Source organism: Trichosurus vulpecula, chromosome 6 (assembly GCF_011100635.1).
Source record: "Trichosurus vulpecula isolate mTriVul1 chromosome 6, mTriVul1.pri, whole genome shotgun sequence".
Lineage (NCBI taxonomy): Eukaryota > Metazoa > Chordata > Mammalia > Diprotodontia > Phalangeridae > Trichosurus > Trichosurus vulpecula.
The window spans coordinates 166,744,312-166,762,690 of NC_050578.1; the positions used below are offsets into that span (position 1 = coordinate 166,744,312).

General features: G+C 38.5%; 1 protein-coding gene across 4 annotated transcripts in view; it reads left to right on the forward strand.

Annotated features, from left to right (window-relative positions):
• The window catches only part of APBB2 (amyloid beta precursor protein binding family B member 2), a 428,865-nt gene that overhangs the window by 199,309 nt on the left and 211,177 nt on the right, over positions 1-18,379 (forward strand). For all 4 annotated transcript variants that reach the window (XM_036762574.1, XM_036762575.1, XM_036762576.1 and 1 more), the window contains exon 6: positions 5,276-6,094. In XM_036762574.1, the coding sequence (XP_036618469.1) occupies positions 5,276-6,094 (819 nt within the window). The remainder of the gene's footprint in view (positions 1-5,275; positions 6,095-18,379) is intronic.

Here is an 18,379-nt window from a genome sequence, read left to right on the forward strand (position 1 = left end):
TTGGTTATAATCCCAGTTCTTTTGCCTTCTGAAATATCATATTCTGAGCCCTCTACCCTCCAACTCCTTTAATACGGTAGTTTCTAAGTCTTGTGTGATCCTAACTATGGCTTCATGGTATTTGAATGGTTTTTTTCTGATTGCTTGCAGTCTTTTCTCTTTGACCTGGGAGCTCTGGACTTTGGATTTTGCTACTATATTCCTAGGAGTTTGCGTTTTGGGATTTTTTTCAAGTAGTGATCACTGGATTCTTTGAATTTCTATTTTACCTTCTGGTTCTAGGATATTGCGGTAGTTTACCTTGATAGCTTCTTGAAATAGAATGTCTAGGCTCTTTCTTTGACCATGACTTTCAGGTAGACCAAAAATTCTTAAATTATCTCTCCTTGATCTATTTTCCAGGTCATTTGTTTTTCCCAAGGAGATATTTCACTTCTAAAAATTTTTTTTTCATTCTTTTAACTTTGTTTTATTGTTTCTAGTTTTAAGAAATTATTTTCTTCAGTGAGTTTTTGTACCTCTTTTTCCATTTGGCCAGTTATGGTTTTTAAAGTGTTTTATTTTCTTCAGTACTTGTGACAAGGAGTAATGTTCTTCCTTTACTTTCATTTCTTTACTTAATTTTTCCTCTACTACTCTTATTTGATTTTGAAAATAATTTTTTAATTCCTTCAGGAATTTTTGTTAGGCTAGTGTCCAATTCACATTTTTCTTTGCAATTTTGCTTGTATCTGTTTTGACTTCATTGTTCTCTTCTGAGTTTATGTCTTGGTCTTCCCTGTCACCATAGTAGTTTTTTATCATCAGGTTATTTTTTTCATTGTTTCCAATGTGGTATGATCTCGGCAGAAGTGTGGTTGCAGCTTCCCTGGTCTTTACTCTAGTCCTTACCCAAGAAGGGCTTTTGGTCTCTTGGGTAGCAGTCGACATGGCTTCTCCAGGTCCTTTGGAACTGGAAATGATAATGTTCTTTGGGGTCCCTGATACCTTGTGACCAAAAGTGATCTTGCTCCTCAGGACTTCTGCTCCCTCTTGACTGAAAGTGCTCCTCTCTGCCCTCGAACTATGACCCAAAAGTTGGTATAGACAATGGATTTACCAAACAGCATCTGGTCTTATGTCCAGTGCTAGTGCAGGGGTCCCCTGTAATCTCTTTCTGACCAATTGCCAGGTGACCTTACTGTCTCTGGCTTGAGAGCTCCTGCAGCTACTGCTTCTGTTGATCCCACCGAATCCCACCACTGATGTCTCAGCCAAGTTGGCTCTGGCCCAGTCTCCACCCTTGTTTCACAGATCTCTCTTTCCAACAATGACCTCCTAAATTGTCTTTGGCTAGAAGAGTGTTTTATTCTGACCTTTTATTGGCTCTGCCACTCCAGAATTCAATTTGAGGCATTATTTTAAAGTTGTTTGAAGAGGAATATTGAGAGAGCTCCGCTGAATGCTTTCTTGACTTTTCGATCTACCCCCTCCCACTCACCCCAAGAAGTTAATGATACAGGTTTTTAAAACACTGGCCATTTCCCGAAATTTTCTCATAGTCCTGACTTCTCTAGGAATTGAACTGTCTGCTTAGTAGTACTTAGCACAATGATAGAATTCTTAAGGTTCTTTTCAACTATAGTGATCATATAATCCATACTTGCATTTGCTGCACGTATGTACTCCATACCATCCTTAACAGATAGCCACAGTCTCTTATGGTGAGAAATTCATTTTCTTATTATGCAGTTTCAATTAAATAATTATTTGTTTAGTCAGCAAGCATCTATTAAGTAGCTGTGGTGTGCTAGGCAACATGTAAGCACTGAGGTGTGTATTATGGGATATATAAAGACAAAAATGAAATAGTCCCTATTCTTAAGGAGCTTACCTTCTGCTGGGATGGGGGGCAGAGTTTGAGGAGATGAGGGAGAGAGAAGACAGGACTAAATCTGTGATTTCGCTGTTAGAGGGAACTCCCAAGTGAGAAAACTCCCTTTGCCAATTCAGGTTAGTATCTTCTCTGCAACTTACATACACGCTTAGAGGATGCCTGGAATGCTGAGAAGTAAAGTAAAGTCTTCCTACCTTTGAGGCCAGTTTTCTATTCATGTTGCCTGTCCATATCCCTAACTGAGCTGTTTGCTGAAGGTACTCCTATTTGCCGATGTCATTTTAAAATGTGGCACCTAGGGGTCAATATGATCTCCATAAACACAAAACATACAAAATAAATACAAAGTGATTTCCTGGGTAGGGGTAACACCAACCACTCGGGGTGGGTCTCTTGTGGGAGGCAGCACTTACTCAAATGCTATAGTTCATGTAGAGGGAGCTAGATGGTACGTGGATATAGTACTGCTGCTAGTCAGGAAGACTTGAGTTCAAATCCAGCCTGAGACACTTATTAGCTGTGTGACCTTGGGCAAGTCATTTAACATCTATTTGCCTCAGTTTCCTCAACTCTAACATGGGTCTTATGATAACACTTACCTGGCAGGGTGTTGTTGTGAGGCTAAATGAGATAATATTTGTAAAGCATTTAGCGATGCCTGGCACATAGGTACTATGTCGTATGTAGCAGGTGTGATATAAATGCTTATTTTCTTCCCTCCCCTTTAGTCTTTCTTTGTATTCCCAGTGTTTAGCACAGTGCCTGGCCACACAGTAGGCACTTAGTACATATTTATTGACTCACTGACTACATGAGAGCTCTTCATATCTTTGAAGGTAACTATCATGTGTTCTTGTTTCCTAACTAAATATCCTTAACTTTTCTGTTTACTTTTTCACTGGAGGTATTCTAGTTTGCTGATGTCCTTCTTAAAATGTGGAACTCAGGATGGAATATAATTCTGCAGGTGTTTCCTGACCTCTGCAGATTACAGTTCCAGTTTCCTGCCCTTTTCTGAATACTGTATCTTTAAAAAAAATAATATAATTATTATAATATTATAATCATACACAAAATATATAATATTAATATTAATTAATGACTTCACAGCAACCATATCAACCTCTTTTTTTACCTTGACTTCATTTAATACCTAAAGCCTTTTCATGTGACTGTCTCTCCAGTCTTTCACTTGGGTTGATCTTTTGAACCTAAGCATTGTACCTTATGTTTTTCTTTATTAAATTTTACTTTGTTAGTTTCAGCATTGTATATTTCTCCATCTGATCATGAATCAGCTGCCTAACATTTTAATTCAGGATCCTTTTGAATAGCTCTAAGTTCCTAGGCTATGGTATTGGGCACTACAATTTATTTGATTTTCCTGACTGCCTTCCTTTTGAGGATTAACTTTCATGTGTCCATTAGATGATTTCATTATTAAGTATTCCAGATCAAATCGTGTACATGCTTTGATTGTGGAAAGGATTCATATGGAGATTTTTTCCAGTTAGGTAACAAAATGATCCATTTTTAAAACTATAATTTACAGAAGTTGCTGACAGCTTGGATATCATAGAGGGTAACAATTACCATCAGCATATAAAAAGCATTTAAAAAAATTCTTGTACATTGTACAGAACCTAGGAATTGTAAATACTATCTTTTAGGAAAACTTCTGTGATTACTAATGAAGTAAGCCAAAATTTCTTCTAATAACAACTAGAAAGAAGACAATCCTTGAATTCGTAGTATTGCCTCATGGGCCTTAAGATTTCTAAGTGATTAAGAAAAAATTTAGTAACATCCTGAGATGGTAGATTGAGAGTACAGATTAAGACAGATTTTTTAGAGATGGCTAGTGGCAGGAATTGATTTTGCTTGATTCTGCATATTTGTTATAAGGATTTTCTTTTTTTCTTCAAAGGAAAGGAGGATAGGGAGAGAAAACAGATTTTTAATTGAAATTTTTTTTTTCTTGGAAAAAGACAGTCTCAGGAGAAATCACTAACTTTATTAACACTGTAGCATCCTAACTAGGGTAGAGCCTAAACACTCTTTACTCTGAAGGTCCATGCATTTCAGTAAAACCTTAACAACCCCTGGATGAAACTCAAGATAGATATGCTTTGGAATAGATGTCCTAGCTTGAATACAAGGAAAAGTCTCCTCAGAATGGCAGTAGAAGAACACAGGACCTACCCAGGGAAAATTCCATCCACACTTTTTCATGCCTTTCTGCTTCTGTTTTGCCCGAGGAAAAGAAAGTAGTCCAGTGTCTCACAGGTATTTCAGGAATGCTAAGGCTCCATTCTGTTTCTGGTTTCCAGTTAGTGGGAGCAATCTAAAAAAGGATCCATGATGGATCAGATAAGAAGAAAGAGAAAAGTGATTCCCAACAGGCTGCAGAAAGCTTGGGACTTAGTAATTCTTCAGTAGCCCGTTTTATTCTCTTCTATCCTTGTAAAACACGTGGAATAAATCACATAAAGCGTGAGCTGTATTTGAGATAAATGCAGCTGTCAAGTTGTTTCCTAGGAGTTCTGAGGGGGGCATATGATGCCGGCAAACAGCTGAGTCTGTATTTCATTTCAGGAGCATATTCAAATTCTGTTTAGGGATCTAACTTATCATCCATAGCCAAGTGCACAATACACGGTATGAGTGGCGTGTGTGTGTGTGTGTGTGTGTGTGTGTGTGTGTGTGTGTGTTTATCCCCAGTAAAATTAAATAATTACTTCAAAATAAATCTGAATATGAGTATGATATCCAGGTCAGAAATATATAAGCAAAAACATTAGAGGAGTATACATACCAGCAAAGAACTCTGTAAGATATTTTATTTCTCACTCATTCATAAGGTCCTTCCTAAGCAGAGTTGAGAAAATTACTTTGGCTGTATCGTTGCATAATGACCTCTCAGGCTAATTAGGGAATGGGAGTCCCAGAAGATTTCTTGCCAATTTTCTTATACCCTAGAGCATTAAAAGAAAGGGAAAGCTATATCTTTTTCTTTTTTAAAAGGTGAGGAGCAATTTTTAAGATTATAAAAAGAGGATTTCGTTGTCTTGGAAAAAAATGCTTAAGTAAAATACCAGTGTTGACTGAAATAACAATGTGTGAGTAGCAGACTCATATATAAAATCTTGGAGCTCTGATCCCCATATTTCTTTGTGTAATTTAAATTTATGTAGAATTTATCTATCTTACTTAGATATACTTGAAATACGAATGGTAAGGGAGAAGGAGAACATGAGTCCACTGTTCATAATGAAAATTGGTCTTGTAGGGGAGTGTTCATTCTTATGAGTTAATATATGGAAACATTTGTTTAATCTAGATGCTAAATAGCCTAAACATGACCCCTCATGGATATTCATTCTCCTCTTTCTTCTCTAGTTGACTCCAGTGCAGACACCTTGGCAGTGTTTATGGCCAGCAGCAACACAACAGACGTTGTGAATAGAAACAGCCCTGCCATACCACCGAACACCCTTAATCTTCGCTCCTCCCATAACGAATTGTTGAATGCTGAAATAAAACACACCGAAACCAAGAACAGCACACCTCCCAAATGCAGGAAAAAATATGCACTAACTAATATTCAGACAGCAATGGGCCTCTCCGATCCTGCTGCACAACCCCTCCTGGGAAACAGCTCTGCCAACATAAAGCTGGTGAAGAATGGTGAGAACCAGCTCCGGAAGGCAGCCGAACAACAGGGGCCTCAGGATCCAAACAAAAATGTCTCCCCCACTGCAGTCATAAACATAACTTCTGAGAAGTTAGAGGGTAAAGAGCCAAATCCCCAGGATTCTTCAGGCTGTGAAATACTACCATCCCGGCCCAGGAGAACCAAGAGCTTCCTCAATTACTATGCAGACCTGGAAACCTCAGCCCGGGAACTAGAACAGAACCTGGGGAACAGCCATGTGGTGATGGAAGAGAAGTCTGGTGGAAGCCAGGACCAGGCCTCCAACGTGATTGGGAATGGGGATGTGCTGCCACGGAAACCAAATAAGCATCAGTCAAGTCCAGAGGATGGTCAAGTGGCCACTGTGTCCTCTAGCCCTGAGACCAAGAAGGACCATCCTAAAACAGGGGCTAAGACGGATTGTGCTCTCCACCGGATTCAGAACCTGGCTCCGAGTGATGAAGAATCTAGCTGGACCACGTTATCCCAGGACAGTGCTTCACCTAGCTCCCCAGATGAAACAGGTACTGACTGCTGGGAGGAGGGCAGAAGGTTAGAGTGTAATGATACCTTAGAGCTCCTGGACCCTAGCCTAGTAGAGAAACTCACTTCTCAGTTTAACACAGCTGAAGTAAGATGAAATGATCTGTATTAAAAACAAACACTGTGTAGTCTTTAGGCTAGTATTATTTTCAGTCTGGAATCAGTTATATGGTATGTTTGTGAAAGAAAGAGGGCTTCAAAACACTAAATAGAGCAAAACCTTAATTTTGTCTTTGTGATGGTTTGGATGGGACCTGTGTTGAAGTTTATCTTGGTGCTTCCTATGAAAGAAGGGGTTTGCTAAACATTTTAATAAGGCACATAGAATTATAAGGGCAATCTTTAACCTGTTTATGAGGACAGCCAGTTGTAAAACCCTTCAGAAAGTCTCTTTCATATATATATATATATATATATATATATATATATATGTAAGCACACTACGTGTCAATTTCAAACCATTTTATTCCTTGAGAAGTACTTTGGAGTAGTTCTTTGATTGACCACTAGTCAATATCAGACTTGCTAGATATAGTATGTATACTTTAAAGTAATATGATTCCATTTATATTTAATAATTTAGATTTTAAAATTAATTTCATGTGGTTCTTCCCAGTACTTACTTTAGAATAGTAAGAATTTTTCTGTTTATGAGTGAGGTGGCAAAACTGTACATAGAAGTAGTAGACTAGGCCCAGAAATGAACCCTCTCCAGCTTTCTTGCCCTTTTAAGAACTAATCATAGAATCTAACAATTCAAAGGAGGCTCAGACAGACAGTTAAAGGATACATTTTTTAAAAGGCCCCATTATGTTACTTCATTCTTTTTTTAAAAATATATTTAGTATTTTATTTTTCCCCAATTACATGTAAAAACAATTTCTAACATTCATTTTTAAAACTTTGAGTTCTATATTCTCTCCTTTCCTCCCTCCCCACACCCCCTCATTTAGAAGGCAAGCAATTTGATGTAGGTTATACATAAAAGTAGTCATGGAAAACATTTTCATATTAGTCATGTTGTGAAAGAAAACATAGACCAAAAAAAAACCATCAAGAAAAATAAAGTAAAAAAAAGTATGCTTCAGTCTGTATTCAGATACCATCAGTTCTTTCTGGGGAGATAGATAGCATTTTTCATTATAAGTCCTTCAGAGTCCTTCATCATAAGTCTTGGATCACTGTATTGCTTAGAATAACTAAGTCATTCACAGCTGATCACCTTAACAATATTGCTGTGACTTTGTACACAGTACATGTCACTTTGCATAGCTCATGTAAGTCTTTCCAGGTTTTTCTGGGAGCATCTGCTAATAGTATTCCATCATAATCACATACCATAATTTGTTCAGCCATTCCCCAATTGATGAGCATTCCCTCAATTTCTGATTCATTGCCACCAGAAAACAGCTGCTATAAATATTTTCATACATATAAGTTCTTTTCCTTCTTGGTTTTTTTATCTCTTTTGGGATACAGACCTAGTAGTGATATTGCTCAGTCAAAGGGTATGCATGCTTTTATAGCCCTGGGGGCATAGTTCCAAATTGCTCCACAAAATAGTTTAACTAGTTTATAACTCCATCAACAATGCATTAATGTCTCATTTTTTCCACATTCTTTCCAACATTTGTCATTTACTTTTTCCCTCTTATTAGTCAATCTAATAGGTATGAGGTATCAGAATTGTTTTAATTTGCATTTCTCCAGTCAATATTGAGTAAGAGCCTTTTTTCATATGGCTATAGATAGCTTTGATTACTTCATCTGAAAACTATTTATGTCTTTTTATCATTTATCAATTGGGGCATGGCTCTTATTTTTATAAATTTGACTGAGTTCTCTATATGTTTGAGAAATGAGGCCTTTATCAGAGAAACTTGCTTTAAATTTTTTTTTACAATTATAATCTCTTCCTATTCCCCTTTTTCTATTCTCTCTCTCCTTTCACCTTGTCCCTCCCCAAAAGCATTTTGCTTCTGACTATTCTTTGCCCCAATCTGCTCTCCCTTCTATCACCACCACTCCCTCTCCCTTCTCTTATCCCCTTCCCCTCCTACTTTCCTGTAGGGTAAGATAGATTTCTATACCAAATTGATCATGTATATTATTCCCTCTTTGAGCCAATTCTGATGAGAATAAGGTTCACTTACTCCTCCTTACTCCCTCCTCTTTCCCTCTGTTGTAAAAGCTTTTTCTTGCCTCTTTTATGTGAGATAATTTACCCCATTCTACCTCTCCCTTTCCCCCATTACATTCCTTTCTCACCCCTTAATTTTATTTTTTTAGATAGCATTCCTTCATATTCAACTCATGCCTGTACTTTCTGTCTATATATACTCCTTCTAACTGCTCAAATAATGAGAAAGTTCTTATGAGTTACAAGTATTATCTTAGCATGTAGGAATGTAAACAGTTTATCCATTAAGTCCCTTATGATTTCCCTTTCCTATTTAACTTTTTATGCTTTTCTTGAGTCTTGTATTTGAAAGTCAAATTTTCTATTCAGCTCTTGTCTTTTTCAAGAATGCTTAAAAGCCCTCTAGTTCATTGAGTATCATTTTCCCCCCAAAGATTATACTCAGTTTTGCTGGTTAGGTGATTCTTGGTTATAATCCTAGCCCTCCAGAATGTCGTATTCCAAGCCCTCCAATCCCTTAATGTAGAAACTGCTAAATATTGTGTTAAACTGACTATGGCTCCATGATACTTGAATTGTTTCTTTCTGACTTCTTGCAGTATTTTCTTCTTGATCTGGGAGGTCTAGAATTTGGCTACAATATTCCTGGGAGTTTTCATTTTGGGATCTCTTTCAGGAGATGATCAGTGGATTCTTTCAAGTTCTGTTTTACCCTCTAGTTCTAGAATATCAGGACAATTTCCCTTGATAATTTCTTATCTTGAAAGATGATGCCTAGACTTTTTTTTTAAATCATGGCTTTCAAGCAGTCCATTAATTTTTAAATTATCTCTCCTGGATCTATGTTCCAGGTCAGTTGCTTTTCCAATGAGATATTTCACATTGCCTTCTATTTTTTTTCATTCTTTTCATTTTGTTTTATTTTTCTTTATTTCTCATAAAGTCATTAGCTTCCATTTGCTCAATTCTACTTTTTGAGGAGTTTTTTTCTTCAATGAATTTTTGTACCTCCTTTTCCATTTGGCCAGTCCTACCTTTTAAGTTATTTTTTTCATAATCAGCTTTTTGTACTTCTTGTATCATTTGACCCTAGTCTATTTTTAAGGTGTTATTTTCTTCAGTACTTTTTGTCTCCTTTACCAAGCTGTTGACTTGTTTTTCATGATTTTCTTGCATCACTCTCGTTTCTCTTCCCAGTTTTTCCTCTACCTCTCTTACTTGATTTTCAAAATCCTTTTTGAGCGCTTTCATGGCCTGACCAATTCAAACTTTTCTTGGAGGCTTTGAATGTAGGGGCTGTGACTTTGTTATCTTCTTCTGAGTGTGTATTTTGACTTTCCTCGTCACCACAGTAACTTTCTGTGGTCTGAATCGTTTTCTGTTTCCTCATTTCCCCAGCCTGTTTCTTGGCTTTTAGCCCTTTGTTAAAGTAGAGCTCTGCTTCCAGAGTGGAGGGTGCACTCTCCCAAGCTTTAAGGATTTTGTGCAGCTGTTTTCAGAGATACTTCTAGGGACCTGTAAGTTTTCAGTTCTTCCAAGGTGGTGTGATCTAAGGAGAGGTGTGATTATTACTCTCCTGGTCTGTGCTCTGGTTTGTGAGTGACCGCTCTTTTCTGCCCTAGAACTGTGAGGAGGGTCTCCTCTCCACTGTGGCCTCAAGCTCCGGTGTGCTTAGTATACCTCCTCAATCTGGGACTGCCACCGAGGACTGCAATCTGGGTCTAAGTATGGGCAAAGCAAGAGTCCTGTTTCAATGCTAGCAAAGAGACCCCTGTAATTTCTTTCTGACCAGTTGTTTGACTCCCTTAGTTTCTGTGGGCTGAGAGCTGAGAGCAGCTGCTGCCACTGCTGATTTAGTGTCTCCCAAGCCCTGCTCCTAGTTTCCTGGGGCTGGGTCTCTCATGGTGTGGCCTGTGCTGGACTGTGTTCCACTCTTACCCAGGTGTGACAGACCTTCCTGCTGACTCCTGCTGTCTTTGGCTGGAAAATTATTTCACCCCATCCTTTTGTGGGTTCTGCTGCTCCAGAAATTGTTTTGTGGCATTATTTAAAGGTGGTCTGGGGGATATTAGGGGGATTTCAGATGAGTCCCTGCCTTTTCTCTACCATTTTGGCCAAGGGATACATTTAAAATATCAGGTAATAGGTGGAAGATGCTAGTGTTTTGTAAAATAAGTTATTCCTAATGAATTTTTGTTGTTGTCTTTCAGTCGATCAGTCATGTCTGACTCTTCATGACCCTGTGGACCAACTGTTTCTGGGGTTTTCTTGGCAAAGATACTGGAAGTGCTTTTGCCATTTCCTTCTCCAGTGGAGACAATCAGAGATTAAGGGACTTGCCTAGGGTCACATGGTTAGGAAGTGTTTGAGCCTGGATTTGAACTCAGGAGGTTGAGCCAAGTGTTCTCTCCACTATGCCACCTAGTTGCTCATTCTTAATGAACAATGCTTTTAAAATGTTTTTTTTCAAGTATATACTGCATACTGTGTCATGAGAGTATTTGCATCTGCTTTTCAAAAATAATTTTTATGCTGACTTTTGGTGGTCTAACTTAGAAGAGATGTTACGTGCCCTAGGCTCTTCCATTCCAGGTTACAAAGCTGTTTCTAATATAAAATTGAGGGCATAGCAGGGGAGCTTGACTATTTTCTCCTCTAGCTTTTTCATCACATTTTTTTACCCATCATGCATTTAATGCATTATATCTTTCTGTATGACTGTTTTAGGTAGTCTATATTGGATCATTGAAGAATACACGGAGTGTAGAATAGAAGATGGAAATAGGAAGCATTCTGATGTAGCAGGAAGTAAAAACCCTGGATTGGGGACCATGAATCCTAGCTTCTAGTCCTGGGCCTGCCTTTATCTGTGATTTGAGCAAGTAATTCAATTTTCAGACTTCCCATTAGCCCATCTGTCCAATGAGGGAGGGAATTGGACTAGAAGGTCTTAACTTTATTTTTTGTGTGGTGGATAGAGAGTTGGCTTTGAAGTTCCGAACATCTGAAGTTCAAGTCCTCCTTTAGATATCCTGGTTGTTAAACCCTGGACAAGTTACTTTCATTCCACTAGGCAACTGTGTAACAAGATAATAAGATCCCAGGTTGTGCCTGGTAGCAGTGAGTATCACTGCCCTGAGCTCTCCTTTTTTCTTCCTCTATACTATTTTGCTTGGTGATCTTATCAGTTCCTGATATGCAGTTATCATCTATACAAATGATTCTCAGATCTAATTATCTAGCCTTCACCTCTTTACTGATCTCTGGTCTCCCCTCTCCAGCTGCCTACTGGACATCTTTAGTTGGATGTCCCATAGACCAACTCAATGTGTCCAAAATTTAACTCGTTGTCTTTTCCCCAAAATCCTCCATTTTTCTTAACTTCCCTAATACTTTTGATCATATCACCATCTTCCCAGTCACTCAGGCTCAAAGCTTGGTGTCCTCCTTGAGTTCTCACTCTTTTTCACTCCCCATATCCAATTGCTTTCAAGTTGTGTAGTTTCTTAACTTCATAACACCTTTCATATACTTCCACTTCTGTCCTGAGACACTACCATCACCTTGGTGAAGGCTTTCATTTCCTCCTTCCTGAACTATTGCAGTGGTCTGCTTGGTCTCACTTCCTCAAGTCTCACTCCACTCTAGTCCATCCCCTCAGCTGTCAAAATGATCTTCCTAAAGATCAGGCAGGTCTGACCATGTCAACCCTGTGTTCAGGAAACTTCCTATTATCTCCAGCATCAAATATAAAATTTGGCTTTAAAAGCCGTTTGTAACCTGACTTCCTTTCCAGTCTTCTTATTCTCCCCCCACTGCCCTATAAATTTAGTGACACAGACCTCCTTGCTTTTTTAATGTGACACTGTTTCCTGACTGGGCGTTTCCATTGGTTTTCCTTCATTCCTAGAATGCTCTCCCTCCTCATCCCTGCCTCCTAGAGTCCTTCAAGCCTCAGCCAAAACCCCACATTCTGCAAAAAGCCTTTCTGCATCCCTACTAATGGCAATGTCTTCCCTCTGAGATTATGTCTGATTTACCCTGTACACATCTTGTTTGTACATAGTAATTTCCACATTATTTTTCCCTTTAGATTGTGAGATCCTTGATTGCAGGGACAGATTTTCTTCCTTCCTTCCTTCCTTCCTTCCTTCCTTCCTTCCTTCCTTCCTTCCTTCCTTCCTTCCTTCCTTCCTTCCTTCCTTCCTTCCTTCCTTCCTTCTTTCCTTCCTTTTTGCCTTTCTTTGTATTCCCATTGCTTAGGAGGGTGACTGTCACATACTAGGCGGACAATTAACGTTTGTTGACTTGCCTTGATAGGTTGCATAGAAGGTACTTAACCAGATTTGGTAGAAGAAATTTTCTTATCTGGAAGTGTATACCAGTGAAATCACAGAATCAATATCTATCCTTATCCATGCTCTACAAATCTGTGATTTTAAGAAACAACAGTTATGAAATGGCAAATTTACTGAGAACTTCCGAAGAACTGAGAGTGTATTGTTTTTTTCCGTAAACACTCATCATTTGTATCGTTTTGCTAAGTTGGTAAAGGCTTTGCCAGAGATAGATGAGGTGGTTCTAGTAATAGCATAGAATGTATCAGATAAAAAGTTGCTGATTAGGCTTAAGTGAGGTTTCTGTTTCAACTTGACTGTTGGGCATTTGTTCCGTGATCATTTTTGAAGTAGCCGCAAATTCCTGAGAAATTTGGACTGTGGTTTGAGGTTACAGAGATGTTATTATTCTGAATTTGTATTTATTCAGTAAACATTAATTGGCCCATATGCACAAATGTTAGCTATTAATTACTGTTATTATTATGTTGAATTTCTTCATCATGCAAAGGTGCTGGGTGCTAGTGGAGATATAAATATGATAAACTATATTGTTCATAGTCTCAAGAGGCTTATATTCCTACAGTTCTCAATCTTGGTTTGTGAATTAAAAATTTTTTTTGATAACTATGTTTCAATATAATTTATTTTCTTTGTAATCCTATGTATTTTATTGTGTGCATTTAAAAGCATGAGGGCTCTATACATTCTACCAGACTGCCAAAGTGGTCCATGATCCAAAAAAGGTTAGGAACCTCTGCTTACATATATAAAATGTGAAATCAAATAACCCAATTCAAAATTAAAATTGGATTGCGTGCCTAGGGAAGTTCAAACAGAATGGTAGAGCTTTGAGGAAGGGAGTAGTCTCTTCTACATGGTAGTATAAAGAAGGGCTTCATGAAGGAAGTGGCATCTGAGTGGAATGGGGAGGGAAAGGATTTCAACAGGCAAAGAAAGCTATGTTGCAGGTGTGGGTATTAAGGCAGTAAGGTCCGTGGGCAGGCAGGAAGGAGCAGGGTGAATGAGTGAAGATAGTAGCTAATGTTCTGTTGAAGTTCAAAGACAGACTTGCCTTGGAAAGTGAAAGACCGCAAACACATCTGTGTGATATAAAGATATAAACTATACACCCACTGTGTTCATTTTCATTTAAGAGACATTGGGCTCTACTTTAGTAAACATAGGCGGCTGTCGCAGAGATAAGGCAACTGGTAGCAGCTGGTGGTAAAATCAGCCAAACCTGTGGTCACTTGGTTGATGATGGGAAACCCTTTGATCTTTTGCTTAAATTCCCTTATTGATGAGGTCGTAGAGTCATTGAGGTATTGGAGTTTCCTAAAGTTACAACCAGATTAATGCAATTACAACTAGTGTGCTCTAGAAGGGTGGTGGTTCTGATGTTCATGGTTCTTCATTTTCCAATTTTGTCATGACTTTTCCTTTAACATGGACACTGGTGCCTGCATGTGCCCAGATTCTCAGTGTATACTAATTTACCACTTAAGTGTGCAGAAGTCTGTCTGGGCTGGAGGTATATACAAGACTTTTTCTCTATTCCCTCCTAGAATTTATGGCGCAGTGGATAGTGTTGGTCTTGCAGTCCTGAAGTCCTAAGTTCAAATCTGTCCTCAGACACTTTCTAGCTGTGTGTACCTGGGCAAGTCACTTAACCTCATTTTCCATCTTTAAGAAGGGGGAAATAATAGTATATCCCAGGATTGTTGTGAGGCTTAAATGAGATAATATTTGTAAAACATTCCGCAAACCTTACAGTGCTGTATAAATACTATCTATTATTAGGAAACTACAACACATGGTACTGCTCTGTTTTCATATGGAGAAATGTGTAAAACTATCAAGGCAAAATACCTTTGATTTTACTTGATTCAATTGACCATCTTTACCCAGTGTAGTTGGGAATTGAAAAGTGTATCACATTGATTGTACAAGAGAATCAGTCCATTTAAATGCTTATAATTCATTATTCCTGTCTAGCTGAATAAAGAGCTTGCGAATTTCACATAACAGAATATGTTAGCATGTCAGTGAAAATAGACAAAAGTGAAAACAACTTGTATTATAAATGAAATCAAGATGAAGGAAAACTTAAGCATTTCCTAAAGGCATTGGTGGGGCCACATAATTCATCTCCAGATAGCCAAATGATGAGCCTTTCCATCCTTAGCTAGGGTGGTCCTCAGGAGGAAGGCATTGACTTTTGCCAGAACCACCCTGGAAGCCTTTCTGGCCTAGCAGAACTGGACAGTGCTCCTGCCTTCCTCCCACCTTCCAGAACTGAGGGTCACTTCCACTCTGCAGTGAGACACCAGAGTAGGTTGGTTTTAGATTATCAAGAGATTAGGAGGAACCCTTCCCCTGCCCCACATGTTGAATATATCTCCATGGGAAATTTATGGGAGGCCACCAGCATCAGATGGGCAGGCATCTGTCAGTTGTCATTTGAATCATTGGGGGTGGTAATACCCTTATTGATGAGATCACCAATTGATTGGAATATTGCAGTTTGCCATTACAATCATAAAATTGATGCAGTCACAACTAATTTAATCTAGCAGTAGGATCAGAGGATCATTGTTCACCAGCTCAAAGAGACATTAGAGGTCATCTGGTCCAAGGTTCTCTTCTACAAATGAGGAAACTGAGGTAGGTTGATTGATTTGTCCAAGGTCATAGTTACTGCCAGTCAGGATTTGAACTCAGCTTATCAGTGGCCAGTAAAATGTTAGTTTAAAATGTATTTAGAATCAGTTCTTTTATATTAACCAACTTAAATTAATTGGGTGAAAGGTCAGTTTGACTTTCATTTGTTTTAGACAAAATACAGAACATTTTCAAGAATGCTGTTTTGTTTCTTTTAGGTATGCAACGGTCAGTGACTCAGCTAGATTAAGTATTGCCTAATGAAGAGTGTTAGTGAAATTTGTTTAATGAGTAGAGTAATTTGTAATTATTAATTGTATGCAAATGATTTTTTGCAATTCTTAAAACAGTCTGTTCCCTGAAGTAATTGAAATATTTTCCTTATTGATTATGCTATTAAGTATTTAGAAAAATGACAACATAGAACTTAGGTAGCCACAACTCTAGTTGAAGCAGGACAGTCAGTACACAGGTGTGAACCAAGAGAGTCACGCCTCTTCAATGCATTCACTTTAGAGTATCAGTAGAAGCAGAGACCTGTGTTATTTAGGCTCTGGGGAGGGTCAGTTGTCAATGTTCATGGTTCCAAAAATAACCATATTGACCCTATTTAAAAAATTTTGGAGTTTGTTGGGGTTGGTGATTGTGGAGACTGGCCGTTGTAGTTTGCTAAGGCATAATGAGGGTGCTGCTTGTAGACAGACTTGAGACTTAGTCTTCATGGCCTCACCCTGGTGATCTCATCATGATCTCAAAGAAGAATGAACAATTAATAATTAATTATGAAGAATTAATAATTAATGAATAATCAACAATTAACAACTAACCCAGAGTGGTATAGCTTAGGGTGCCTCCCACTTTGCAGAATAAACTGACAACTATGAAGTCCTCTAGGGTTGTGAATTCTATACTTTTCAATTCCCTTACCATCAAGCCCCTATTATGTTCTAGGCACTGTGGCTACTGAAGAAAAGTGACACCATTCCTGCTTCCCATCTAATAGGGCATATATGCAAAGACATAAATTACTACATAGAACAGGATAAGGATGAAGGTGAAGCCTCAGCATGGTACCCTTTCAACATTTGAGGAGAGAGATCATTTAGGACTTTGGGGGAATAGAGGGGTGGCATCTGAAGTAACTCAGTCTCCAGCGCTGAAATAAAGCTTCCCCAAGGGACTCTTGCCCTTTGCCACTATTTCATCTATCTTTCCAGTCTTAGGTGTCCATACAAATCAAGTTGTAAACTTGGACTTTAACCTCTTCATAGGGTCAGGCTCCTTCGTAGAAAGAGCTCTGGACTTGGAATGAGAAGACCTGGGTTCCAGGCTTGGCTCTATCTCTTGATAGCTGGGTAGGCAAAGTGGGCCTGGGGAGCATGGAACTTGGAGTTAGGAGCACCTGACCTCCAAACTTTTCTCAGATACTTACTTAGTAATAAGTACTTAGAAAAAGATACTTAGTGTGACCCTGGACAAGTCATTTAGCCTTTCTTTTCTCAGTTTCTTCATCTGTAAAATGGGAGAAGTAACAGCACCTCCTGCACAGGGCTGTTGGGGGCAGCTAAGTGCCACAGTGGATAGAGTGCAAAGTCAGGAAGACCTGAGTTCAATGTCAGCCTCAGACACTGACTGCTATGTGACCCTGGGCAAGTCATTTAACCCCACTTGCCTCAGTTGCTCATTTGTAAAATGATCTGGAGAAGTAAATGGCAAACCCCTGCAGTATCTTTGCCAAGAAAACCCCCAAAATGGAGTCAGGAAGTGTGGGCACAGCTGAAATGACTCAATAACAGAAACAGCAACAACAAGGTTGTTGTGAATGTCAAATAAGTTAACATGTGAAGCGCTTTGCAGACCTAAATGTTCACTCTTATTAGCTGTAGGATCCTTGGGTAAACTCTCTTAACAATCTCAAAACCCAAGTTTTCTTATTTGTAAAATAGGATTAATTCTTCTTCTTGTTAGGATCAGATAACACAGTTGTGCAAAAAGTGCTTTGTAACCATAAAGCTATTACGGGAGCTATTAATGACAACAGTAATAAATAGAGTGAGAAGTAGCAGGAGAAGTATCTCTGAGTTCAAGTCTTCTCTCTCTCTCTCTCTCTCTCTCTCTGTGTCTCCCTCCCTCTCTCTCTCTCTCTCTCTCTCTTTCTCTCTCACACATACACACATACACACACTCACACACACACACACACTCCACTTCTTTAGTGCTGTAGGCAACTCTCTAGGATTATAAATTGCAGAGAGGTTGGCATCCTACATTGGTAGGGGGAGTTTCCTCATCAGAGCATTCATAACCTATAATGAAATTGCAAGTCCAACCCTGCCCCTCACAAAAAGCATATTGTCTATATGGCTGGTAGATCTGTCTGTATTTTTAGTCTTGTAGTTGTGTTACTACTTTGAACTGTTTTTTTTTTCTAATTAGTATTCCCTACCCTCCCCATAAAAAAAATTAAGTGAAAAAATACTCAACATGGAATAATTATAGAGCCTTTAAAAAATTCCTTTCCCTCTCTCTCAGATCCTTTGGTATTGGGTAAACTTGATTTCTGCTAATGTGCCCTGCAAAATTTATTTTAATCTTCCAAGTGCTGTTGCAGAATCATTTGCCTTCACGCCATCACAGTGGATAGTTCCGTGACATGACAGAAGGAGTTGAAGAAGACAGATGTGATGGCTTCTTAAAATAGCTCTTGCACACAGTGTACTTGTGTGATACAAGACAGGATATTTTCTCAAATGAATTTTTGCACCTTAAGGGTAGGATGTATAGTGTGGTGCTTTTAAAAATGGCACCCGATGAAAACATGGGGGCGGTATTATTTTGGCGAAGTAATATGACCACTTGGAGAATTCCAGAGACATATATTGTAAACAGTCGCTATATAGCCATAAAAATCCGTATTAAAATAAAAAAAATATTTGTGTTTCTTTTATTAAAGACATTTGTTTCTAGTTCTTTTTCCATGTTAGGGAATAAACCATAGAACAACAGAAACTGACTTCCTTAGCAAAATATTTTTGGTATGTCAGGAATAAGTAAATTTGAACACAGGTGTTGAATTCAACAAACATTTATTAAGCCCCTGCTGTGTGCAAGATTAAAGTAATTTA